Source organism: Amblyomma americanum, chromosome 4, assembly GCF_052857255.1.
Source record: "Amblyomma americanum isolate KBUSLIRL-KWMA chromosome 4, ASM5285725v1, whole genome shotgun sequence".
Lineage (NCBI taxonomy): Eukaryota > Metazoa > Arthropoda > Arachnida > Ixodida > Ixodidae > Amblyomma > Amblyomma americanum.
In genome coordinates, this window is record NC_135500.1 from 220,641,526 (window position 1) to 220,668,634 (window position 27,109).

General features: G+C 46.7%; 2 protein-coding genes and 1 pseudogene across 3 annotated transcripts; 1 reads left to right on the forward strand and 2 right to left on the reverse strand.

Annotated features, from left to right (window-relative positions):
- Positions 1-7: 7 nt before the first annotated feature.
- LOC144129413 (uncharacterized) lies at positions 8-7,533 on the reverse strand (annotated as a pseudogene). Its single transcript, XR_013313918.1, has 2 exons — positions 3,553-7,533; positions 8-3,205 (listed from the first exon to the last, which is right to left on the reverse strand). The product of XR_013313918.1 is annotated as an uncharacterized LOC144129413 (transcript).
- On the forward strand, positions 5,769-21,199 carry LOC144129414 (uncharacterized). Its single transcript, XM_077663556.1, has 3 exons — positions 5,769-5,873; positions 11,437-11,618; positions 19,682-21,199. The coding sequence occupies exons 1-3, from the start codon at positions 5,769-5,771 to the stop codon at positions 19,839-19,841; spliced, it is 447 nt and encodes a 148-aa protein (XP_077519682.1). The 3' UTR covers positions 19,842-21,199.
- On the reverse strand, positions 7,667-26,971 carry EMC7 (ER membrane protein complex subunit 7). Its single transcript, XM_077663555.1, has 5 exons — positions 26,661-26,971; positions 26,322-26,580; positions 21,220-21,300; positions 9,389-9,526; positions 7,667-8,954 (listed from the first exon to the last, which is right to left on the reverse strand). Exons 1-4 carry the CDS (start codon positions 26,888-26,890, stop codon positions 9,392-9,394), a joined length of 705 nt encoding a protein of 234 aa, XP_077519681.1. The 5' UTR covers positions 26,891-26,971; the 3' UTR covers positions 7,667-8,954; positions 9,389-9,391.
- Between the last annotated feature and the right edge of the window lie 138 nt (positions 26,972-27,109).

Consider the following 27,109-nt stretch of genomic DNA (forward strand, 5'->3'; position numbering starts at 1 on the left):
ACAGCACTCTATACTATCTTCTCCTTCTTCTTCCTTTTTGTGTTCGTGCTGCTGATACATATTGATCGCAACCAACTAGCCCGGCAGATGGTGTTATTCCTGGAGACGTTCTAGCAGATCGAGGGTTTAACATTGCAGACAGTGTTGGTTTCTACTGTGCTTGGCTACATCTGCCAGCATACACAAAAGGCAAGAAACAGCTGTCGGCTGCAGAAGTGGAAAGCACAAGGAAGATTGCTAATTTACGTATTCACGTGGAAAGAGTAATTGGACTCATAAGGAACAAGTTTCTGCTGCTGAAGTTGTCATTCCGATTGACTATGTGACATGTCGACAAGGTGACAGCATCACTCCACTCGACAAAATTGTGACCGTGTGCTGCGCACTGTCCAAATTATGCCCTTCGATTGTCGCAGCATTGAAGGAACCGAGCAAAGAGAATGTGCCCTAATCTGTTGATGGGTGCCCACCATAACTGACGATTTATACACGAGTGCAAGAATGTGGTCAATGTGGTCATGGACAGAAGTTTGTGGGATGCAGATTAGCAGAAAATAATTTATTTGTGCCTTCTCTCACTAGCCAATCAAATGGTATTTTTTCGTGGTATGGAGCATATCTCCTCATGCTTTCTGCCTCAATACACAAAACTAAATTTTTCTGGAATTCGGCATCCTACAAACTTTTGTTATCACTGTGCCTACGTTTAGAGGTGTGGGCGTAAGCAAGTACAGCACACTATAATGCTCTGGTTTGGTATGGTTTGCAGTTTGTATGAGGAATGCATGTGTATACCGATTTCTGCTGGTATATGTGGTTCTTCCCTGCCCTTATATTTTTGTCAGCTGCAGATCAGGTGTTTAGAATTAATTTTAGCAGTTGCCATGACCAACAAGAACCCTTTCCTTCTGTATTTGTAATAAACTACTTCATCCTCAAACATTCCTTTCTTTCCGTATTTGCATTTGTGTATTTGTACTAAACCATTCAATCGTCAAACATTGCCATGTGTATACAGTTCATATGTGAAAACTTCAATGAGTTCAATAGGTTCTGCTCAGAGTGGTAGCCAAGCTGGTGCAAGACTTCAAAGCTTTTTATTACACAGACTTTGGGTCAACTGAACAGTTGGATGCCAGTGGCTGGCATGGAAAACACACAAAAAATGCCCGTGTGGTGTTCAGTGCACGTTAAAGAAAACCTCGGGTATGACAAGTTGTACTGCCAAGAATGTTGGGTGGGCTAATGCACTAAAAACGCTGTTTGCTGTTCGGTGCATGTTAAAGGACGCTTCAGGATATGACAAATTATACTGTCAAGAACAATGCTCAAAGTCCAAAGCAAACATCATGTGTTAATGTATCATACCTGCCCTTTTTGTACCGTACATGGAGTTGCAGAATCAGTGGGTAGCTCTTTGATGCAAGGAAGTGAAAGGCTACGAAGCTACATATTTGCTTGTTTTGGCTGCAGTTTCAAAACAATTATAGACAGCAACTGTTGTACGGTACTGGTATGGTTAGGCTTGCACTGATCTGCTATCAACAGCTCCATAAACCCAGACAGAGAGTATTTCCGAAACAAAGCAACACATGGGAAGTGCAACTGGGCACAGGGTATAATACACTGAGCTCTTGTGACAACAGTACACATATGTATTACAGAGGAAAGGAGAACTAAACATCCGTTGTAGAGATGCATAAAAGTTGGACGCAGTTTGAAGCACACTGAAGCATCTGCTACCACAACTACCCTATGCAATAAAACCAAAATTAAGCACGCTGTTTCTCTTCACCTCCTCTGCACTGTGGGCAGTACCACTGCTTAGTTTTAGGTGCTCGGGTCAGTCCGACGCAAGAAAAATGGAACCATTTGTACACGCAGGCTTCACTGTCGCAAGCAACCATTTTGCCAGTCTCTGGTCCATTACAATAAAAACCCGCCTGTTTACACAATGCAGTTGTGCCAACACTGTACTTCTGCCTGGTGAAATATTTGGCATACAGTTCAGGGAGCACTGCATTCACAAAGAAGCTTTCTGAAATTGAGATGTTTTCACAGAAATCTTCATCCCACTTGATGCGTTCTATGTGAAGAAGACTACGTGCCCAAACTAAAGTCGCAATACTTCACTTGGCACACAGCCATCTGTGTCTGCACTTGATAATAATATGCATGGCTTTTCTGAAGATGCATGATCCCATTAACTTCAGTCAGGCACGTGTTTTCATCAATGAATCCAGTTGCACTCCTAAGCACGTATGGGCATTTAAACTCTGCCACACCTTTTCTGCAGCAGCTACACGAGACCAGAGCATCTGGTGTAGCCCCAGCAAAAGGGTACCTAGTGCTGAGGTGCAGGCCTGACTTCGACAATTTGAAATTGTCATGTTTTGTGCCTTCACTATTTGCATAAGCTGCTAAGGCATCCTTCTCATGATTCCTACCCCACATGATAGCTGGCACCAACGTAGTTTGGGCTTCTGGATAGCAAATCTCTTTGATTAGGGACACACTAGGATTTGCTACTTTAGTGTGGCATGCTTTCTTCATCAAATAAGCAGTTATTGTTCCTGCTCTGTAAAGGAACCAATGTGGAGAGTCACTCTGCTGCTTCGTTAATGACTCTACTTCCTTTACAGCGCCCTCTGAAATGGATAGAGTAGAACTCTCTTGCTTTGTTCACGAGCACGTCGTAGCTGTCGCCTAACGCATCGTCAGTGAACAGATTTCTTAGGTGTGCTGCTGGCTTTTTAACTGGTTCCTGGAACACATCACATCTATCCTCAAGCACAAAGAAAAGCGCTGGCACTGTACCATCTTTTCCGATGTCATCATTAAGTGCGTTCAACTCTCCTGGAGAAGGTCCTGGGAATTCCAACGTCCTCTTCTGCTGACCTTCAGCACGTGTGCCATCAATCTACTCTTTACGCCCTCTCGACGAAGTGAAGTTGATATCTCTCAGCCGTTTAAACTGCACCTTTTCAACATAGGCTGGCAGCCAGATGTTTTCTTTCTGGGTGCATGAAACCGAGTTCCTGATACGCACTGCAGTTTCTGCAGCAAAGAGACAAGCTCCAACATGTGGGCATGTCTCGCCTGTACCTGCCATGCAGGTGCAATGGGCAACAAGCGCAGTGCCATTTGTCTTGCATAAGATCCAGGGTTTAAGTGGGTGGTCACTGAGCCGTTGGGAAAGGTTGACCTGCGAAAATGTTGTGAAGTTGTACATAACAGTGCACATTTTTTGTTTGCACAAAATGGGCATATGCACACCAGACAAAGTGGTCTCGGACAGAACAAATTTTCAGTGCTCCAGCATTGTAAGCGGACAGGCATAGTTTATCTTCATCACTGCATTTTTTCCAGTGAAACTTCTACTAATCGCCATGCTCCGCAAATTTCCCTATGCGGACGTCTGAAATTTTCCTGTCACTAAGCGCTGCCGCCACAAACAGAAGCACGGTTTATTTTTTATTTGCATAAATTCCAATGGTCATTTTTTTGGGCATGCTCACTGAGAAACATGCCAGAAAGGTTCCTTGAGCTTACCTCTCCGAGCAGAAGCACCTTCTCGTCTTGTAGGCGCACCGCAGATAGGCTTCTCACCCACCCGCTGGTGAAATAGTTATGCGCCTCTAATGATTTAAATGCTTTCATTTATTCTAATGTAACAAAACTAAAGAAGTACACTAAATAGTTCACGATATCCCCGTGAGTCACTGCAGGTAACACATCAGCGTCCATCATTGTATCAACACCCAGTCTCAGCGTGTACGGGTCCCTACCGTCGCACATTTGCACTTTTCCTTCATAGCGTACGCGTGCAGATCCAACAAGTTCAGAGAAATAGCTCGCACTGGACGGCTCATTCCTCTGAGGAGGAGGCATCGCGTCCGAATATGTAAGAACAATCCAAAGCGTCTCGGGGTCATGGGTCTACGGAGCGGACGTACGCGCGCGGACGAAGCGAATGGTTTGGCAGCATGGCCGCTAGCTGTTGATGTGGCCGGAATTGACGACACGTGCAAGGCATCTATAGGTATAGCCCGCCCGCAATCAATGCGCAAATCTTCATGGCGCGCGCGCCTGCAGCATCGGCACCAATCAGCGCATGCTCGACCACCGGAGGGCGGGATCTCGCTACTCCGGTAACGTTAACGGTAGCACGGTACACGATATGCTAAGGGTGTCTATTGCCACTGCCCACAAAACTACGGCCAGCTACGTCCGTCGGAAGCCCGACTATATCTTTAAATTTTTTTGTTTATGATGGTTTAATACGTTCCAAAGCGACAACGTAGTGAGGGGCTCCGGAAATTTCAACCACCTGGGGTTCTTTAACGTGCACTGACATCGCACGGGCCTCTAGAATTTCGCCTCCATCGAAATTCAACTGCCGCGGCCGGGATCGAACCCGCGTCTTTCGATCGGGTCAGCAGCCGAGTGCCGTAACCACTGCGCCACCGCGGCGGGGTCGACTAGAAGATGCGTGCTTCGGTACCGAATCCGAACATCCACGGGAAGAACGAAATACGCTCGGAAACGGACGGCTGTCCGGCTACGCTAAAACTGTCTAATAATCGAGAGTATCCTGCTGTCAAGGTACACGGGATTGCCTGCCTGCAGGATTGCATCACCGTTTCTGACGGAAAGTTGTCGGCATGTTAATTGTTCCTCGGGTGTTCAGGTAATGCCAAGGAATTACTTCTTTCAACCTATGTTATGCTGTAGTGGCTGCCACCAAATGGTCCAAGAAATGTCCGTTTATGGATGTCCGGGGATGACTGAGCAGAAATTGGGTTTTTCGACGGAGATCTGAGCATCCGAACTGTGGTGAGGTCATGCCTTACACTGCGAGATTTCTGCCTGTAGTGGAAGACTTCGAGATTTCGTGTTACCGTTCGGCATTTTACGACTGCCTAGCGTGTAAAAAACAGCATGATGGATAAACACGCTGCGCAAGTGTGTGTGTGTGTGAAGCTTCCACCCTTGAAGAACACTCCGGTGAGTGTGTCTGGGCACTCTTTGGTGAAAATGCATATCCCAACTAAAATCTTTCAATCACCATCCATGCACACTCATCCCCACCCCCTCAGTCCTCCAGAAGCTTCCAGAAAGCGTCAAGCCAGCAACCACCCACCATCACCTTCTGGAAGCAGCCTCCAATTGGCCCCGTTCTGGGCACTCACTGTGCACCTCCCAACTGCGAGCCTTTACCCATTATCCACCATAGGTGCTTGCAGGCCATCTAGAGAGAAGGCCTCCAAAACGCATCCTTCCACTCACCTTCATCCCCGTAAACCCACGACCGCCTTCTGGAAGCCCCCCTAGGTGGATGTACTTTGGGCACCCATCTGAACCCACACCTGCCCACCTCCATTCTCTTGAAGGCCTTCCCAGAACCGTCTGGAAACTATCTAGTAAGTACACCTTTGGGCACCCACCGCTAAAAGAATTGGCTGTGGTTCAGCTCTGGTTAAACCTGGAGTGACGGGAGAGCTGCATCTGGCCGAGTGGAATTCGCTCAGTCGAATTGCAAAACCAGTCTTTCACCACTCCGTTTCGCTGGGCGTTCCTTCATCGTCGTCCCTGGACGTGGATTCACTCTCTCCACTCCTCCCCCACTCGGTTTTGCCGGCGCACCGCCGGCAGCAGCTGCTCCGCATCATGTGACCAACCACAGCCACGGACCTCAAGGGGTGCCACGCTGAAGGCTCGAAGTGCCAGCCTAGTGCAGCTCTCGCTGCAAAGTACATCTCCCATCTATGCTCTTCCACCCACCTACAATCTCAACAAGGTTCCCATCTCCTAGAAGCGTCCTCCTACACAGAAGCTACGATGAAATCGGAGGGGATAAGTTAAATCGAAATGTAAGTACCACCAATACTGCCAGCACACATCTGTCGCATCGCATCACATTTTTTTTTTTTGCAGATACCATTCTGAAACAATTTTTTGGATGTTTCGGATAAATTCTGCTTCATGTCTACCTTTTTTTGCACTCCCATTCTGCTTCAAGTTCATGATTTTTCCATTGTTTGCCGAGAATTGGTGCCAAAAACATTTGATTCTATACAGCCGACGCAGGCTGTGAATGCGCCACGTGTGTTGTTGCCCAAGAATTGTAGAAAAGAACGGCAGTAAGCATAAGCCACTCGTGGCAGACACCAAAAATCCAGTGTGTGAAAGCGAGACAGATATAAGGCGCCAGACAGATTCAATATTCAGCAGTTCAAGAACAGCGCGACAAAGCTACCCGCAAGCGATATAATCTTTTTTATATAGGCAGGTGGGCAGAACCAATTCAGTGCATCGGCAAAACACAAAATCATTCCATCACAGTTACATTCTATCGCAAATGCATCTTTCTGTACTTACTCCTTATTGCATGTGCCAGTAAGTGCATGCATTTCCACATTACTCCTTTGTGTAATAACAAATTTGTTTCTCTTAAGCATCCATATCGCTGCCACAAGCACGTCTTTCCTTGCTTATTTCTGTTGCGTGCAGCAAATATCCGAATTCTTAAAAAAAAAAAAAAACCACGAGACACGAGCGCAATTGCGCTCGTGTCTCGTGGTGTTGTTCCCTTGTCTTGATTGTAGCGCTCCCCAGTCTTTTGCGCTCGTGTCTCATGTTGTTATGTGGTGTTGTCCCCTTGTCTTGATTGTAGCGCTCCCCAGTCTCAGCAGATCTAAAGTTCGGTGTCTATAGGAAGCCAACCCATACCGGCCGCTACCTAAATTTTAATTCCAACCACCCTACTAGCCACAAGGGATCCGTTGTCTCCTCTCTCCTGAGAAGAGCAAAGTCAACTGCTCCTCCGAAGCGGAGAAAAAAGCAGAAGCCACCATTCTCGCCGACCTACAGAAGAATGGCTACACATGTGGCTTTATTCAATAAGTTGGTCGCCGTCAAGCTCGGAGGACAGGGGGACCAGCAAGCAATGAAACAAATAAACGTGCACGCGTTGTGCTTCGGTATGTGAGGGGAACCAGCGAGGCACTCGCACGCATTCTCAGAAAAGATGGAATCCACCGGGCTTACAAACCTGTTTCGACAATAAGCTGCTTCTTACCACGACCGAAAGACCGCGTCCCTAGAGAAAAACAACCGGGTGTCGTTTACAAAATCCCATGCTCAAAGTGCCCGGCTTCATACATCGGCGAAATGAAAAACCTCCACCAAAGAATAAGGCAACACAAAAATGACATCCGGCTAATGAATTCAGAATGCAACCCCCTCTTTGAACACTGCAAGCACGCCGACCACCGGATAGCCATTGAGGAGGTGAGCGTCTTGGCCGTGGAGCCAAACCTGTTCAAGAGGCGACATGTGGAGTCACGGCACATCCGGCTCACAAAGGCGGCGATGAATAGGGCTCCAGGAACACTCCCCTCCGCGTAGAGCGAAGGCAGCAACCGGCTGCTGCTGCTGGCAGACTTTAGTCACCCCTGAAGAAGGGACTGAGATGGTTCGGAAACGTTGGGTAAAGTTAAATAGTCTTCTCTCAACTATCTCAAGAACTCCACCAGACGGACTACTGTCGAAGATGTTTTCGTTCAAATAATATTAGCTGGAGTTCAATGTGTTGAAACGACACGGGAGCCATGAGGGACGCTGTGGAGATGTTTATTTGGAGGAGAAAACATGACCCAACAGGTAATGACAAGCCAGGCATATTGTGCTGCCATAAATTTATTAGTCGCCATAATATATCATATTTTCTTTTTTGTACACGGATCAAGGCTTTCACAGGTGTCATACAAAAACTGCCTTCCTCACACACTTGTGCATTCACAGCCAAGACCACACAGACATCTAGAAGATTGATGTCAGCCATATGTACTATGCTATAATGGTGATGACACAACTGCATATGTGGAGATGCAAACGATGCAAACAGTGAGCAGAAGGCAGTACTAATTTCTTTGTGCATATATCGAGGTTTCGCTTAACGTTTCTAATCACCAATACAGCTTTAAAAATGTAGCCCTGCACATGGCCATGGTTTCTTCTCAGAAATTAAAAGCTTCATGGTGTCTCTGGAGATGCAAATTTGAGGAAAGCAAAAATGTATAAACACTGCCAAGCTATAAAAATTACATATAACAAGTGCACCTTGATTTCCTAAATGTATACACACTGCCGTTATTCTCCAAATTCTCTCTCAACAAATGTCAACAGCAGGAATGAAAACAGATATAAGCTGCCAGCTACTATACATATATAAACAGCCAGCACTTCAGCTAATTCATTGAAACAGCTGGGCCTTACAACCTAAACTATGAGCACTGCATAACTGCCAAGAAATCAAGGACTAGGTTCACAACAAGCTTAAACGTTCATCACTGCATGAAGGAAAAACTGTTAAGGCAGTAAGAAATGAAACAAACATGTTACCTTGCACTGGTGCACGATTGTTCCCCAAGTTCATAAGACAGCAAGATACAAGGCTCTTAGCAATGCAAACTTATGAGGTCAGATCTGTCTGCCCATGCAGTCGACAATATCATCCATGCACAACTAAACCGTATAGAATTTAATACTGGTACAGATGAAAAATTATTTGCCTCTTGATACTGAACCAAACGTAAATTTTACTATACATTGAATGTCAATGCAATGGACCAAGCCTGCTTGAAAAAGTGTGTTCGATAGCAATTACGTGGGTGCATACACTATCTGGGCCCTACACTGTATTCAGGCACCTGCTGTTAAGGGAAAAGGTACACGAGACAATACTAGCACTCCACGTGGATTAGGCAGAGCAAGTCCTGTTCATCAAGTTCCAAATCTACTTGCAGTTCCTTGATATGGACAATACACTACAAAGACATAAAATACACAGCACGTATGCAGATGTTTAACAGAGGGCTGCCACATCACAATGATGAATCACAAAGCTCCACATATACTGTTTTCTGTCCAAGAGGCATGGAACTGTGCCGCTGCAAAATAAAAAAAAAAAACAGCAAGGCTGGTTTGCCTCTAGAAAAAAAAGGGCAAACAAAGAGAAAAGAAACTCGAGGTTTTCTTTATAACAACATCTATTACACTTTTCTTGCCTAAATGAATTTGTTCCGGCAATAAAATCCTGAGACTGAAACTTACCACACGATGTGCTCATTAGCACAGCTTTGCAGCATTTCTTGAGAGAGGCTCCTGAAAACTCTAATCATGTACAACCACTTCTGCACTTGTATTTTACAAGGGGGCACAGTGATGGGTGCATGAAACAGCAAAATGCTTTAAAAGAAAAAGAGACAAAAAGACACAAAGGTGCATTCTCAATGCATCTCGCCCATTAGTTTCTCGCTTCAGAGATACTCAACTCGTGTATCACATCGCAGCAGTGCAGGTGATGAGTCAATGCTCTATCCACCTGCTATTGCCGCTTCTTTGCCACTCGAGTCGTCTTAGCCTGCTGCTGCTGCCTCTTGTTGCCGCCAGTGAAGAGCGAAGTCATCATTTCCGACAGCTCGGGCATGTCATACTTCGGCATCTGCATCTGATGCATCTCCTGTGAAAGCACAAAACTGAGGCTTAGCAAAACCGGGCGAAGGGGACCATCCCCATCCCAGCCCAAAGGAATGGAAAGCGAGATGAAGCACTCCTTTCCTACAGCACAGACGACTTCTCCAGAAGCCAATGTCAAGCTAATGGCCGAAAGAAAGACCTCTACAGGTGCTGGCACTGCCGCTCCGTTAGTGTGGATACCCATCCGGTGGCTGTGCACGTGGCAGTGGTTTGTTGTGAATTTCAAGGTGGAGATCGGGTGGAAGAGTAATACACTGCCCGACTATGTTCCAGTTTTGCAGAAGAAGGCATGGGATATCTAAATGCTATGTACAAGTGCAAACTACAGGGGACTTCATGTAAAAGCAAAACCTTTGTTTATGCACGTGACCAGTCTGCACTTCAATGGCAGGCTTAGTATTTTTTTGTGACAGACTTCATTACTTATGCAAGTCACCTTTTTACCAATGAGCAAGTGTCTGCTCATCATCAACATATTAACAGCTAGGCACGAGGCCACGGTCTTATACATCAAGTTGAGCTGCTCATACTCTTTATTTACCGTGCTTAATCACAGGCTGCGCATACTATTTCAAAGCATAGTGAATGCCTATGCGTGAATGTGTTTAACCTCATGCATGGCGTTTTATGAGTGCAAAGACCTTTTACCACAGATTTTCCGTACAGTATGTTTAGTCCTATGAAAAATAGTCTTTGGTGACATTCACAGAGTAGTACATTTAGAACCTGAAAACAACTGATTTAATTGTCTCCGTATTCGTGCAAATGATAAGAGCTGAGATTTCAAATGAAGTTAACAGCGACCTCGCTGCAAGGAAGAAGCTAGACAAATGGAAGCATGTGGTATTAAAGGGGCTGTGAAAAGGGGTCTCAACAAAGATACGATGTGCCTAGGATGCTGCTTCACAAATATCCTCCAGAAGAATTTATATATATATATATATGCATTTTGTGGAAGCTGAGTTATCTGTAGTGAAAATTTGAATTTCCGTGTCTTCATGCCTTTCCCTCTCCTCTCGTCACTTTTTGCACGCTGAAATGTCGGCGCTCCTCCGCCGGCCCCTCGCACTCGCCCCTTCCGCTGGCTGCCGACGTGCGCGAACCAATGCTAGCAGTCCGCTGCTGATGTAGCGAGCGCTACATGGTGTAACGAGCGCGCATGCTGAAGTAACGAGCACGGATTCGGGCAAAAGCCCAGTACCGCAGGTTGCCTCTAGGCACACAAGCGGGAGTTTTAAAAATTGTATTGTCAATTATAGGCTCGCTTTTGAGGTCTTGTATGCCGCGGCATGAATGCTCGTCGGCGTACTCTACATAAACCGAGTATTTTATAGCCAACCTCGAACACCCTTTTCAGGGACCCTTTAAGTGTTTTGATATCCTGCGTTCATATATTGACTTATTATACGCTGCTCTCATTTTTAAATGGCAGAAACAATGGCACATTGCGAGTAATTACATAACTAAATGCAAAATTCCAATGTACGTTGTAAAAGTCGTATGTATTTTGACCACATATATCTAATTACATCACATTTAGGTGCACGGCATAATGCCTACTCAGATGCATTGCCTCTGACAAAATTCAGCTGACTGTGCTGCTGTCACAACCATAGTCTTCATGTGAGGCAAACCAGCTTAGACGCACCTTTGTGAAACCAGGTTATACAGCGACGAGACAGAACTTGTACAAGTTTACTGTGCATATTGCAACGGATATTGTGGATGAAGACGAGGTGAATGGAGTGTCTCAGTAATGCGCGTGTTCTGGGCTTGGGTGCCCTGTGCTCTAGGCCTGTGAGCTGTGCCCGCGTCGTTCTTGCGTTGTTGTCGCCTTGGCCCATGTAACACCTTTGGTGGAGGTGTGGATTTTACGCTCAGTTCACCACGCAGCTTCGGAGTGGTCCTCAGGCCGGGTCTACCACCATGGCTCAACCCGGCGAGTCAAGGAGCCCCACTACTGCTCCTTTCGTGGTCATGGCTTCTCCTTGTGACCCCGGCACCTTTTCCGGCACTGACGGCATGTATGTGGAAGACTGGCTACGCCTCTATGAACGCGTCAGCAGCTACGACAGGTGGGACCCTACATTAATGCTCGCAGATATCATACTTTATCTCAATGGCACAGCGCTAGTATGGTACGAAACCCACGAGGACGATCTAACAAGCTGGGACACCTTCAAGGAGAAGTTAAGGACGCTGTTCGGTAGGCCTGATGAACAACAGCTCGCTGCCAAACAACAGCTTGCATCTCAGGCCCAATCTTTGACTGAAAGCTACGTGGCCTACATCCAGGATATCTTGGCTCTTTGCCACAAGGTCGACGCTGCCATGAGTGAGACAGACAAGGTGGCCCATGTTCTCAAAAGCACTGCAGAAGATGCTTTCCATTTGCTTGTTCGCAAAGACTGCTCCACTGTCGACTCCATCATTAAGGAGTGCCGTCGATTTGAGCAAGTGAAAGGCTGCCGCATTCCACAGCCATTTTCCCGCCTTCCTAACACAGCCGCAATATCATCCTGTGAGGACCAGCGATCTCCATCCCGCGAGCCCTCAGACGCTCTTCCCGTCACTGATTCGGTCACGCGGATCGTCCGACGTGAACTCGAGGCCCTTGCACCTGTGATATCCCCACCCCACACGACACTGCCCGCCGTGTCGCTTATTCAGACTCTCGTGAAGCAAGAACTGACAAACATGAATCTTTCTCCGCAGGCGTGCTCAACTGGCCGCCCAGTTGTCCACCAGCCTCCTGCACCTGCATTCCACACCAACTACTACTGCATTACCCGTTACCACAATCCGGCGGAATGGTGCATGGCCGACGACAGACCCATCTGCTTTCACTGCGTTGGACACATTTCTCGACAGCCCATGCCACAGTCCATGGTCATCGCCTTTCCGCGGTGGCTACTCCAACTACCGACCTGACTCTCAGTGCTGCTTCTCGTCCCACTCCCAGCCAGAGCAGTCTGAACCCTCATTCCGCAATTCCTGCTTTCCGTAACCACAAGGCCATCGCTCATGCTCACCACAGTATTTCAGCAGCTGCCCCCATGTCCACTACACTTTGGAAAGCTCCCGGAGGTGATGCTGCATCAATGACCCTGACCAGAAATACTCTACTAAGCACTAAACCGAACTTATTGGATGTCACAGTAGACAATGTTTCTGTAGCGCCCAGGTTAACACCAGTGCGCATGTATCCGTGATGAGCTCTGCCCTTTGCCGTTGCTCGCAAAGTCCTCACGCCTGCAACGTCCCGTGTGCGCGTGGTGACGGAGGCACACCTGCTGTTGACGAACTATGTACTGCTCGCATCACTGCTGCTGGCCAAAGTGCCCCGGTTCAGTTCACCATTTTGTCTATCTGTGCCCACGACCTCATTCTCAGCATGCATTTCCTCTCCGACCATTCAGCCCTGATCGACTGGTCACAGATCGTTCTCCAAGTTCGAGCTCCCACAACTTGGTTCTGAGCATGTCGATCCCTCTCTCCGCTTGTTCAATGCAGACAATGCTCGCCTGCCATCTCAAGCTTCCTCCCCCGTTGCATTGACACCCTCCACCCCCTTCCCGATGGCGACTACCTTGTTACACCTAAGCTCTGTCTCACAAGATGTTTGCAGCACTACGAAAAGTAGAGCTCTCTGTACAATCAGGATGGCACACACTATGTGACTATGTTCCTATGCGCCTGTCGCCCCACTAATTACTGACAGGTAGCTCCATCCATCTGACAGAAGGCATACTAGTAGTTAGCTTCTTTTTATCTCTAGCAGGTGGCACTTGATGTCTTTTTATTCTCTCATTTGTTTTCGGACAGGCGGACGCCCGTTCCAAAGGGACTGGCCTCACTTTTTTTTTGTCAGCACCTGTTCGTATCAGTTCTTCTGTTGTCACGTTGCAGTTATTTTCAATGTTCCTGTCATGTGCATATAAATTTATTTACTCGTGCGTGGTCACTCCACTAGTAAGCTAGGTCGAATGCAGGCTGTGGCAGCCAAATGTCGATGGTGGCGAAATCAAAACAAGCCCATGTGCTGGGTGAAAGTCAGCGCACAAGCGGTCAAAATTAATCCGGAGCCCTCCACTATGGTGTCTGCCATATCTCATCAGAAACGATGTTGTTCTAATTTTCGTTCTCTCATTGCGACGGTACTGAATGGTTTCGACTTGTGCATGCTCATCTAAGGAACCACGTTAGCACGTTAAAGGGGCTCATCTCATCGTCCCCATCACAACTCCATCGAGCACTGCTGGTTGTGTCGTCCTCCAGGTTGACAACAATCACCGGTCCTTGGTCAAAAATATCGTTGATGATGTGGTCAAGTTTTGTCATTATATCTTCCTCATAGATAGCGTGCTGCACATAATTCTTCCATTTCTCAGCAGTCACTTGCATGATGCCTTGCCAAACCAGAGCTCCATGTCTTGGAGCTTAAACGTCTTGTTCTGACTGGCCACGAAACCCTTGACGTCACTCCAAACAAGCTCTATAGGGTTCAGTTGGCAGTGGTAAGGTGGCAGGTGCACAACAAGACGGCCAGCAGCTTCAGTGATGCAGTACACATGGTATCGGTCCCCATCTGTGTTCTCGTTGTTGACAGGCTTCATGAGCTCGGCCTTCACCATGTCGCTGCTTCACGCGATACTTTATCCTGCTTCACACAATGATATGGCGCGTTGTCCATCACCATAACACTGGCGGCTTCTTCGGTGACAACACTCTGCCCGCTTTCAACGTGTGCGTTGTCCAATGATAAAGGGTTTGCTCGCTCACTTGGGTGAGTTTTGCTGTCCTCTTGATGAGTGCATTCGTACTTGAACTGCCCCCACACTTGATGCAAAGCGTTTCAAGAAGCCAACTGCTTCGTCTGGCGGTGTAGAGCACACAGGCACCACAACAAACTCTGCCGACGCCGTGTTGGAAAACGGCAATGCATCACTACCTTGTAGCAGGCCTCCGCACAGCTGAGTCCGCACCAGCTTTGTCTGTTAATTTCACCAGTGATTGAAACACTCTCGACCATTTCAATGTGCCAGTCCAAACTATGTTTTGTATTGCTGTGCTTATTGTTTGGTTAATATTCCTACACTGCTCAAATATTTGAGCGACTATTTTTTGTGTTCCTGCAGCCCTGATTGGACGACAGAGCTCTGCCTTCCATGGTGCTACAAACACCTTGTGACACAAAGTGTAGTCCCGATCTACTGCTGACCCACAATATTGCCCTGCCCTATACCATCGCCTCCGTCAAGGCAAACGCACTGTCTCTGCCATTCCTAAACTTCGGGTTCTCTCCTCAGGTCCTTTCGTCCGGCATTTCATTGCTACGATCTCCCCCTTCGCACTGTGCCAAGTCGCTGCATTCGATACCATCCCTTGCCATGATCCCGCAGCCCATCACGAGCCTACCTCTCTTTCTATGGATGCCATACACAACCAACCATAATGCCCTCAGGCCTCTGTCTTTCCCAAACTGCACAGCTTCAAAACCTTCTCGAATCTTTTTTGGACATTTTCAACCTCAATAACATCCCGCTGGGCCGAGCTCTCTCTGTGATGACTGCATCGACACCGGGGATGTCTCTCCTATCCGCCATCGACTATACCGAGCTTACCACCCTGAGCGCCAGGTCATCAGCGCTGAGGTCACGAAAATGCTTGCTAAGAACATTATCGAACCCTCCTACAGCCCCTGAGCCTCGCCAGCCATCCTTGTGAGGAAAAAGAATGGCTCATGGCGTTTTTGTGTTGACTATCGCAAAAAGGACATGTACCCCCTGCCGCGTATCGGCAACGCCCTTGATTGCTTCTACGGTGCCAAATTCTCCTCCATAGATCTTCACTCCGGCTAATGGCAGATAGCAGTGGATGACCAGGACCGTGAGAAGACAGCGTTTGTGACACCTGATGGGCTGTATCAGTTCAGAGTTATGCCTTTTTGCTTACGCAACGCGCCGGCCACCTTTGAGCGTATGATGGGACTCCCTTCTGCATGGATTCAAATGGTCCATATGCCTCTGCTATCTCGAAGACGTCATTGTATTCTCCTCCAGCTTTTCTTTCACCTCGATGACCTTTCCAAGATTCTGTCACTTTTCCGTCATGCCAGCCTGCAGCTGGACTCCTCCAAATGCCGTTTCGCGCATCGTCAGATCACAATTTCAGACAATGTCGTCGATGCCAAGGATGTTCACCCTGATCCAGCTAAGATCTGAGCTGTGAAAGACTTCATAGTGCCACGTTCCTGCAACGACGTGTGGAGCGTCGTGGGGCTATGATCATACTTCCGTTGATTCGTGCTAGGCTTTGGTGACATCACTGGCCCCTTCAGTGATCTGCTCGAAAAAGTCATGACTTTCACCTGGGGACCCCTACAAGCAAACGCCTCTGCCGCGCTAATCTCGAAGCTCACTACCTCGCCCGTCTTGGCACACTTCGATGTGGCTACACCAACTGAGGTCCGCACTGACACCAGCGGTGATGGAATCGGTGCAGTCCTTTCTCAGCAGCAATCTGGGTCTGACAGTGTCATCACCTATGCAGCCACCTCCTCTTTACATCAGAGCGCAATTACTCCATCACAGAATGCGAGCGCTTGGCCCTTGTGTGAGCCGTTGAAAAATTTCGCCTGTACTTATACGGTAAGCCTGTTATACTTAGTGGCACAGGCAGGAGCTTATTGGTTTACGTTTTTTTATGGCAGCTCCACCATACTTTTTGTACTTATACGGCTGCCCTTTTACGGTTGTCACAGACCACCATGTGCTCTGCTGGCTCTCCTCTCTGAAAGATCCTACTGGCCAGCTAGGTTGCTGGCCTTTACACCTACAAGACTACGACTACACCGTGGTCTGTAAGTTCGGTTGGCTCCACACAGACGCCCACTGCCTCTGCCGATATCCTGTTCACCCTTCTGACCATCCTGGCACTGACTGCACCGCCGACCTGTTCTCGCTCTCTGCTATTCCTCACGTTGGCGATGAACAACGATGGGATACTGAGCTGCGATCTATTATTGACCACCTCAACTCCTCCCCATCTGACCCTGCTCTGCACCAGTTTGAGCTGCATCGTGACCCTATACCGCAGAAGCCGTAGCCCCACCGGCCTTCACCTTCTGCTCGTTGTACCCAAGCACCAGTGCACCGATGTCCTCCATGAACTTCATGACTTCCTCACTGCTTGACATCTGGGTGTCTCGCATACCTATGCCCGCGTGCGTCGTCGCTTCCTTTGGCCCCGCCTCTACCAGTCTGTATGCCGCTACGTTTGTGCCTGCGACCAATGCCAGTGCCGGAAACGCCTTGCCACTCTCTCAGTGGGCATGCTCCAACCTATTTATGTGCCCCCGAACCTCTCTATCGTGCTGGCTTGGATCTTTTTGGCCCGTTTTCTGACTCCACCTCCGGAAACAAATGCGTTGCAGTTGCTACGGACTGTGCCACTCGCTACGCAATCACGCGGGCTCTCCCCACCAGTACGGCTACTGATGTTGCTGAATTTCTCCTGTACGACCTCGTCCTCCGTCATGGTGCACCCCGCCAACTTCTCACCGCCCGCGGCTGCTGCTTTCTGTCTAAAGTTGATGACGACATTCTCCGTTCCTGCTCGACTAAACATAAGCCGACCACTGCCTATCATCCCCAAACAAACGGCCTCATGGAGTGCCTCAACCGCACTCACACGGATACGCTCGCAATGTACGTTTCCGCGGACCGTCGGCACTGGGATATCGCCCTTCCGTACATTACCTTTGCCTACAGCTCTTCCCGTCATGACACTGCTGGTTACTCACCGTTCTGTCCTTTGTACGGCCGAGAGCCCCAATTACCATTGGACATGCTGCTTCCGACACTTACTTCTCAGCCTTCTGAATGTGCACACGACGCAGTTCACTGGGCCGACCACGCCCGCAAACTGACGCGATCCCAACTACTAGCATCGCAGACCTCTAAGCAGGACTACAACGACCATCACTATCGCATGATCACTTTCTCCCCTGGTACCCTTGTTTTGCTTTGGTCGCCATCTTACGGCGTCGGGCTTTCCGGAAAACTTCTGTTCCGGTATGTTGGCCCATACTGTGTGCTCCACCAGTTAACCGTTGTCACCTTCGAGATTGCCCTGGCCTTCCTGGAGACCACCTCCCGTGAAACTCAGCGTGACTTCCAAGTCTCTCGCCTCAAGCCCTACCTCTCGCCATCCCCTGCCACGTCCTAATGTACATTGAGATGGTGTTTTTGCAACCGGGAACCATGCAACGGATATTCTGGATGAAGACAAGGTGAACAATGTGTCTCAGTAGTGGTGGTACACGTGTTCTGCTCTGTGCAGACCCTGTGCTCTTGCGCTGTGCCTGGATCGTTCTCGTGTAGTTCTTGCCTTGGGCCATGTAACGATATTAGAGTAGATAATCTGTGGATAGTTGAACTTTATTATGATTGTGAGCAAAATTCAAGGCATCACGTGCAACCACCTTCTCAAATCCTGATGAATGTGGAATGATACTGTGTGTTGTGTTGTGCTGGGTTTAATGGTGTATAAGCAGCTAAGGCTATTATGCGCCAAGCTCAACGTATAAGAATATCGTTTTCTGCAGATTTTTACAAATATGTGAGAATATGGTGCTGCAGAAAGCTTAAAAGGTTATTTCCTTCTACCTAGTATTAAGAGCAAAAAGAAGATTTATATATGGCTAAGATTAAAAGCTCTAAAGGAGGTCGGGTAACCTCAGCAGTTTTCCTTGGCAGGGGCAAGGATCTGGAGGCCCCCAACTAATCAAATAAAAACTTCAGCCTTTTTCTCAGGAATGAGAAAGAGGCTGAGGTCTACCAAAAAAACCTGCAAAGCAGCTGGTGAGAATTTACTGTATGTCGAGAAATCCTGCTTCTCTTAAAAAGTTAAAAATGCAAGACTTGTCAATGATCGCATTTTTTCCTAAAAGCAGTGTTGGATGAAATGGAATATATTCATCATAAAGTTGAATAAAGTGTTTTTTCTAAGTTTTTCCAGCTGCACACAGGATAATAAGGTGCGGTTAACCGTAAGTTCACCACCGCATTCTTCGCGAACAGGTTTGTATTGTTTTGTTAGCAGGAAGTTGTGTATAAGGTGTATGTGGCCTATTCGGAGACGGCAGAGAATCACTTCCTTGAAACATTCCTGGTGCACACACGATTTCCATTCACCTAAAACCAGCTTTAACAAGTGTAGTTTGTTATTCACCACGTTGTTTCGAAACGACTGCCATTTTTCTCTAAATTTAAGTTGTACAAACTTCATGCAATCCTTAAAAGGTATATTTACTTTTTTTAGTTCCTTGCCACGACCCAAAAACAAGAGTGTGCATCAAAATCCCCAACTAACAAATATGGCTCTGGTAGCTGTTCTAAAAGGTTCTCTAATTCATGCTGTGTTACTTCGAGGTGTGGTTCAAGATATATGGAACAAAGTGCAATGGTTTTGTAAGCAACCACAGTAGCTGCTATGACTTCGAATCTGGTTTTCAATTTGAGCTCGACAGCTGCTACTCCAGGTTGCACAATGAAAGCTACACCTCCCGAGAGTCTGCTCGCCCCCTCTCGGTCTTGGTGGAAGACAGTATATTTCTTTAGCACCTTTGTGTGCCGGGGCCTAAATTGGTTTCCTGCACATATAAAGCAACAGGAGAAATTGTACTTCCACTGTATTATGAAAGCCATCTTAATGTTGTGTGTCTGTAAAGATAAAACTAGATTAACTTGAATTTGGCCCCGTGACTCAGAGCCTCAGTTCTTCCTACGTGGACGGCACGGGGCTGCTTTGGGTCGTGTCCAGCGCCTCTGCAGAGGTGATGGATGACCGTGTAGAATGCACGCTGACTTTTGAGTAAGATCATGGCCTCTTTTCGGGTTGGCGGAGTAGTGTTAGCTACTTCACCCAGAGGCGCAGATGGCCCCGCCACAGGCTCACTGCGTGCGGCCTGGACAGGTGCCGAAGCCTGGTGTGGTGCACCGCGCCCACGCACCACATCGGCGAAGTTTGTTTTTGCAGTGAAGGAGAATCTGTTTCAGCATATCGCCTTCTTGCTTCCTTGAAAGAAATGCTTTCAGCAGTTTTCAGAGTAATTATTTCTTTTTCTTTCTCCTAGGATGGACAAGCCCTGGAGTATGCAGCATGGTCTCCTTAACAGTTTGCGCAGCGTGGGACAGCAACACATTCAACGGAATGGTGGTCCTTCGAAGAGCATTTCGCACCAGTTTTGGGGCCACAACAAATCTGTGAGCCGTGGTCACACCTCTGGCAATTGAAACATCTGCGTGAGTTGGGTATATATGATCTTAAATATATTTTCAGGTAGCCGACTTCAATGCTTTCAGACAGTGTGCTGATGTTAAAACTGAGGATAACGTGTTTCACGTCTATTTCCTTGTTATCCTTCTGGATCTTTGTCCGATGAACATTTATGACATCTTGGTCGCCTTCAAGCATTTCTTTTTCAGAGAGGTGGACAAAATCAATTTTAGATATGACGCCTCAGACTGTGTTTAGAGATTGGTGTGACGTGACAGAGACTGGAATCTCCCCTATTGATACAATATTTGCAAGTTTTGAGTGCTGGACGGTTTCACGTAGTTTAAGCAGTAAGTCGCTGCTGGCCATTTCCGATACCTTGTACCCAAGGCCCAAGGTATCTGTCAGGCACTTTGCTACCAGGAACGGGGATATCAGTCTTGCTTGTTTTTCTTCTACTTTGCTATAGATAACATGGAATTTTGGGAAAGATACTTGTCTTTTTTGCAAAAGTCTTTATCGTTTCACCCTCCTTTGAGAAAGCGATCAGGTTTGGAAAAGGGGCAAGCCATAAAAGGGGGAAGCCATGGTGCCAGCCACCAACCACGGAGCCCAACTAGGGGACGGGACAGGAACTTGCAAGCAAGTCCTGCCCACGCCAGCTGTACACCCCAACTATAACCAAATATGATGCAACTTATGGTGGTTGGCCACAAAAGGTTAATCCTCGCCGCCAGGAAAAAAGGAAAAACTAAGAAGTAAACACGAAACAGGAGAGTTGAGAAAGAAGATAGGAAAGTGAAAGATGGAGGGGCTGAAGATGACGTCTGCAGGAAGCTGGGGCCAAAGTGACCGAGGGGCCTTACGAGTCCAAACGCACAGCATCGGCTCAGCCTGATTACCAGGATCCCCTTTCCCCCGAATGTGGAATAATGAAGTGATGGAAGCATGTAATCACTAGGTGGCTGCATTCAATGAGTGCATGTTCTGCAGTGATGAGGCTGTTTCCATTAACGCCACATCTAGTGCCTTTGCAGATGTAATTACAATGCCACATTGCAAAGAAGCTGAACTGCCAAAGAGGGCCGCATGGTTGGAAAACCTGACATGAACACCAAATGGTTCGACTTTAGTGTAACATGACAACCTGAAGCAGTCAAGCAAATGTGATTGAAACCAAACAAACAGCTGTGGCCAGATGTATATGCCCCATGCACACGCACAGTTACACATCCACACATACTGCTGGCTAGCAGACAATGCGAGGAGCCATCCTCCTCCGCCAGGTGATCGACAAGAAGTACTTGACGCTCTGGCTACACGGCTACAAAGGACTTGTTCAGGCCTTTGGACAAACCACAAAGAGCCCGAGTGTACTACCGATGTGACACTTACCCTTTGAGTCTCTGGGTCAGCTGCATTCATCAGTTTTGGCAGGACCATGATAAGAAGCAGGGGAACAACCATCATGAGCACCTGGCAGAAAGAGAGCACAAGGGCTAAACGTTGGCCAAAAAAGGTGATGAGGCATCAAGGCATTTCGTACGGTGCCAATCTCATTTATAGCCAGTTCTTTAATGGCAAAGTCAGTACCAAAGAAAAAAATGCCTGTAAAGATGCATATTTATTTGAGGGAAAGAAAAGTGGATTTCAATCCTGGATGCATGCCATGGAACCAGCTATAAAAATATTATTATAACTATGTCCCAGAAATCTCATTATGAGTGCACAATTTGAGAGAACCACTGCTAGTTCCCCTGCCATCTGCATCAATGTGAATATGTGAAGTCTTGCATGTCATTTTGATTTGTTCACACTGTTGTGAACATGTCCTCTTAATCAGTGCCCCACATGGTAGATAAAAAGATCTGCTAACAAAAGTAATTTTAGCACCTACTTGACGAGGCAACATTCAATGCTTTTGTGCTGCATAAGAAAAAAGAAGGGAAAGTGCCTCATCTTAAATTTCACATGTTGCTGACTGAATGCATAACAAAACCGTGCTTTGAGCAAGGAACGGCACAAAAGAAAGGGTGACCACGGAGCATCCTAGCATCCTCGTTATGCAGAGGCTGACTGACGCGCTTTCCATCGTACCTTCCATGAAGTGAGAAAAAAAATATTCCCAGATTTACTTCGTTAAACAAAATGCAACGTAGGTGCGATAGCACAATATGTATGGACTCTTTAAACACAACGTAAGTGGCAGCTAGCGTGACGTGGTTCCTGCCTTTCCATTTGGCTGCAGAGGCTGTGAAACCGGTTTGCCTCTTTTCCACTCAGTCGCTCTCACCAGGACACACAACAGCTTTCTTGCTAGTGACCCACCACGTACTGTAACGCACACTGCTTGAAAAGAGACAGGAATGGGAAGCATGTTCACAAGGACACGCGCACCTGGTGCAGGGCTAGAGCACTTTTATGACTGCGCATAGACATTTATCAATAGTTTCTTGAAAGAAGCGCTTCCTTCTTGCTTTGTTACTTTGAAATACCTGCATTTCCAAATAACACAAATGTGCCTAATAAAGACAGTTTTACAGAAGAAAAAATTCATATTTTTTTTTGTGCTTGGTATATACCATATTAATATTTACTGAGGCCATTTTGTGCCATGTTGGGTCGGTTTTTGGAAGGAAAAAAAAAGGGGGGGGGGGGGGGGGGGGGGGTCTGCTAGGGGGTTAATAGTTCTTTCTGACGAATCAAATGTAAAACCCACTACAATTTGTAAATATTATCAACAAGAAATACTGTGCCTGCCTTATCGCAAGGTGAATTATTTACACAAGTTAGATCCAACGTACATTCACAAGCGAGCCAAACAAACTCAGAACAAGGGCAGACACTTGGGCATGTTGGTTTTGCACCTTCTAATAAGCAGCACAAAGTAATAAAAAAAAAGGCCCAAGCCACATAGCACTGAAACGTATGTCCTTTTCTTTGTTGTCTCATATTTTTGACACCTTGCTTAAAGAGCTCTCAACAGTAAAGACTGAGAGCATAGAAGATTGTCTAGCCTTCTGTCATGCATGCCACACTGGTACACAATCATGCCAGCCTGAATCAAAAGTGCTGCTTAGATCAAGATATAAAAATGGTTGGTGCTACGTTTGTGAATGTCTTTTTTTTTCTGGCTTGACTCCACAAGACAACATACCACTCTTTGTTTGCTTATATTTCATACGCAATATCTTTCATATGATACATCCAGTTGTTCACTGCAACAGCTGGACATTTTATACGAAGCACACTAACAACGCATATGCGCAAGGTGAGACGAACAAAAGCAATCTTTTTTTTCTCTTAACAGTAGCAGTGGTATAAAAAAACTTGAACCCATGTTTCTTTCACTTCCCTTTTTATCTCACTGTTATGCAATGTAGTCAAATATATTTAAACAGAGCCACAACACTCCACAATCTTCCATTAGCAGTGAGAGATAATTCGATAATCACATAAGCAATAGCGTTCACCCTGTGAGCTCGAACTGAGTCCCTACTTAGCACTGCTGCGAATCCGGACAAAAAGCTCGCAGTCTGCTGTCAGCGTTGGTGGTTTGGTGTGCTGGCTTAGAAGTGGATACAAGGAATGCTGAAGACATGGGGACTGACGATTTTGTTCCGACAGATGCAAACACTCTGCAAATTTGCTTACAAAAACATCCCAACTTCAGAGCTGATGTGCCTAGCACCAACTCCAACAACTAGAAATACTCTCCACATTCGCCCTACGCGGCCATGTGGCAGCGACAAGTGAGTGAGACCAGCTGGCGTGGGAAAGGAGGGGTGAAGAGCAAGACAACAATCCCATTGTGGGGAAACTTGGCCCCACCACTCACACATACATACATACATCATCAACCTAACCACGCCCACTGCAGGACGAACGCCTATCCCATTTCTTTCCAATTAACCACGCTCTTTTCAAGCTGTGTCCCCACAAACTTCTTAATCTCATCCGCACACTTAATTTTCTGCCGCCCCCTGCTACACTTGCCTTCTCTTGGAATCCACTCCATTACCCTTAACGACCAGCGGTTATCTTGCCTTCGCATTACATGCCCTGCCCAAGCCCATTTCTTTCTCTTGATTTCGACTAGGATGTCATTAACCCGCGTTTGTTCCCTCACCCACTCTGCCCGCTTCCGGTCTCTTAGTGTTACAGCTATCACTTTTCTTTCCATAGCTCGCTACGTTGTCCTTAACTTGAGCTGAATCCTTTCCGCTAGCCTCCACGTTTCTGCCTCGTAGGTGAGTACCAGTATGGTACAGCTGTTGTATACTTTCCTCTTGAGGGATATTAGTAAACTGCCATTCACGATCTGAGAGAACCTGCCATATGCACTCCACCCCATTCTTATCCTCCTAGTTATTTCCCTCTCATGATTCGGATCAGCTGTTACTACCTGCCCTTAGTAGACGTATTCCTTTACCACTTCCAGCACCTCGTTGCCAATTGTGAACTGCTGCTTCCTTGCGAGACTGTTGAATATTACTTCGGTTTTCTGCATGTTAATTTTTTAGATCCACCATTCTGCCCTGCCTGTCTAACTCATTGATCATGCTTTGCATTTCATCTCCTGTGTGACTCAGCAAGGCAATGTCATCAGCGAATCGCAGATTATTTATGTATTCTCCATTAACTCTTATCCCCAACTTTTTCTTATACAAGCCTCGGAATACCTCCTGTAAGCAGGCGGTGAATAGCATTGGCGAGATCGTATCTCCCTGCATGACACCGTTTCTTATTGGAAGTTTATTGCTGACATTATGGAGTATTGTGGTAGCTGTGCAGTTGCTATATATATCTTCCAGTATTTTCATATAAGGCTCTTCTACACGTTGATTTCGCAATGCTTGCATGACTGTTGAGGTTTCCACTGAGTCAAATGCTTTCTTGTAATCAATAAAGGCTATATATAGGGGCTGGGTATATTCTGCACATTTCTCTATCACCTGATTGATAGTGTGAATATGGTCTATTGTCAAGTATCCTTTAAGAAAGCCTGTCTGATCATTTGGTTGATTGAAGCCTAAGGTTGTCCTGACTATTAGAAATTACCTTAGTAAATACCGTGTAGGCAGTAGACAGTAAGTTGATTGGTCTATAATTTTTCAAGTCCTTGGTGTCTCCTTTCTTATGAATTAAGATAATGTTAGCCTTCTAATCTCTTCCAATCTTCTGGTACGCTCGAGGTCATAAGGCATTGCGTATATAGGGTGGCTAATTTTGCTAGCACAATCTCCCCTCCGTCCTTCAACAGATCTGCTGTTACCTGATCCTCACCAGCTGCTTTCCCCCTTTGCATGGCTCCTAAGGCTTTCTTTACTTCCTCTTTTTGTTACTGGCGGGATGTCCCATTGCTGTGAACTGCTGCCTCTCTGATTAACATTCTGGTTACATTGGCTACTGTACAGGTTTGTACAGGACTCTTTGGCTACTTTAACTATCTTTTCCATATTGCTCATGAAATCTCATACATCTCACTCTGAGGTTTTTACCTACGCCTAGTTTCCTGTTGACTGCTTTTATGCTACCTCCATTCCTCAGAGCATGCTCGATTCTCTCCATATTAAACTTCCTTATGTCGGCCACCTTGCACTTATTAACTTTGACAGCTTTGCCAGTTCTATTCTGTCTGTAGGTTTAGGAGTTCTCATGCTTTGGTGTTTCTTAATCAAATCTTTTGTCTCTTGAGAGCCTACTTCTACGGAGCACTCTGCAATGATACCTGTGAGATTATCGTTCATTGTTCGAACATTAAGATCGTCAGCCTCAGTTAAAGACGAACATCTGTTCTGCAGCGAATGTTAAGCCCCCAGAAACCAAACCAAACTATTCAAGGAAGGCAGATTTAGATGCAAGCTTGTCCAACCGCTCTGCTCGCAAAGAGCAGAAGTGAGAAACAAAGGTTTAAATCTTTTCTACATGCCTTCAGGCCGGTAATTTGCCCTCTGCAAACATATTTTTCCAGACAGACATTATAGAGCGTACATGCGCCCAGGGAGCAAGCATAACCACAAGTCTGCACGAGTAACTACTACTCTGTAAAAGCAGAAATCTGGGCTAGTTGGTTGAGATTCATTTTAAGACTAGCGCTTAAGACGAGGACGGAGAATTGAGAATCGGACATGACGAGCGCTAAAGCGGATTAGCGCTCGTCCCGTCTGATTCTTTTTCTATGTCTACGTCTTAAGCGCTAGCCTTACATTTAAAATGACTAGTATGTAATGATGCGCCAACTCGTTCGTCCGGCGATTGTCAGTATCGCGGTTTTACATGCCGAAGACAGTGCGCAGACCACGATTATTAATTTAGATGACAGCTACAGCAGCGGACGTTGGTGTGTCTGCATGACGGTTTTTATTTATTAATTCTTCCCCCCCTCCTGAAACTAGCTGCTTCCCACTGGTAGCACACTGTGATGAGATGCCGAAAGATGAGGTTTCCGAAAACACAGACAATCTTTGGCAGCCATGTACTGCCACGATACTTACCATGGGGTTCATGAGAAAGTCTGTGATTCTCCATGTCTCCCGAACTTGAAAGTACTGGAAGGGTCCGCGACTCTTGATCTTCAGCGGGTACGCCAGTGTCTGGATGAGGTTGGACTGGATGTAGTTAACTCGACGAGCCCGAAATTTGCCTTTGGAGTTGATATCCACGCGAACGGGCTCATACATATGGTCGGGATTCGCAACTTCGACGACATACGACCCAGGAGCCAAGTTGTGCACCGAAAAGCTTCCGTCACTCCTGTAAAGCAAGACAGAACCATGAAAATTTTCTATAATTGCCAAGAAATGCTGCGCAGCACCTTTAGTTGTGTTGCTCACCTTAGAAATCCAAGCTGTTCGCCGCCGTTAACCAGAATCCGAGTGGATGTTAACCATTCGGAGGTTGCAATTTCTGGAGGAACCACTTTTCCTTCGATCACATGTTTATCAGGTACAACAATGTCCTCATCGCCGGCCACTAAGCTGACGATACTTAAAACAAAAGCGAGTTGGAAGAAAAATATACTTGCAAACCGTAGAAAATTTTGTTTTAGAAAGCGAGGATACATGTCTGATACCGCTTAGCACGCAGGTCGGTGCAGGAAACGAGCCACCATTCAATCGTACGCTGACGCAGAACGACCTGCGACCTTGCGCCACCTAACATTTATTTGCATCAGTTTGTCCACAGTTTTCTTGGTCGTTTGTCACATGACCAGCCAGAAAAATTATTGTCCCTCGTAAGAATGAAACAAGAAGCTTTTTATTGCTCTATTCTCTTTAAACTA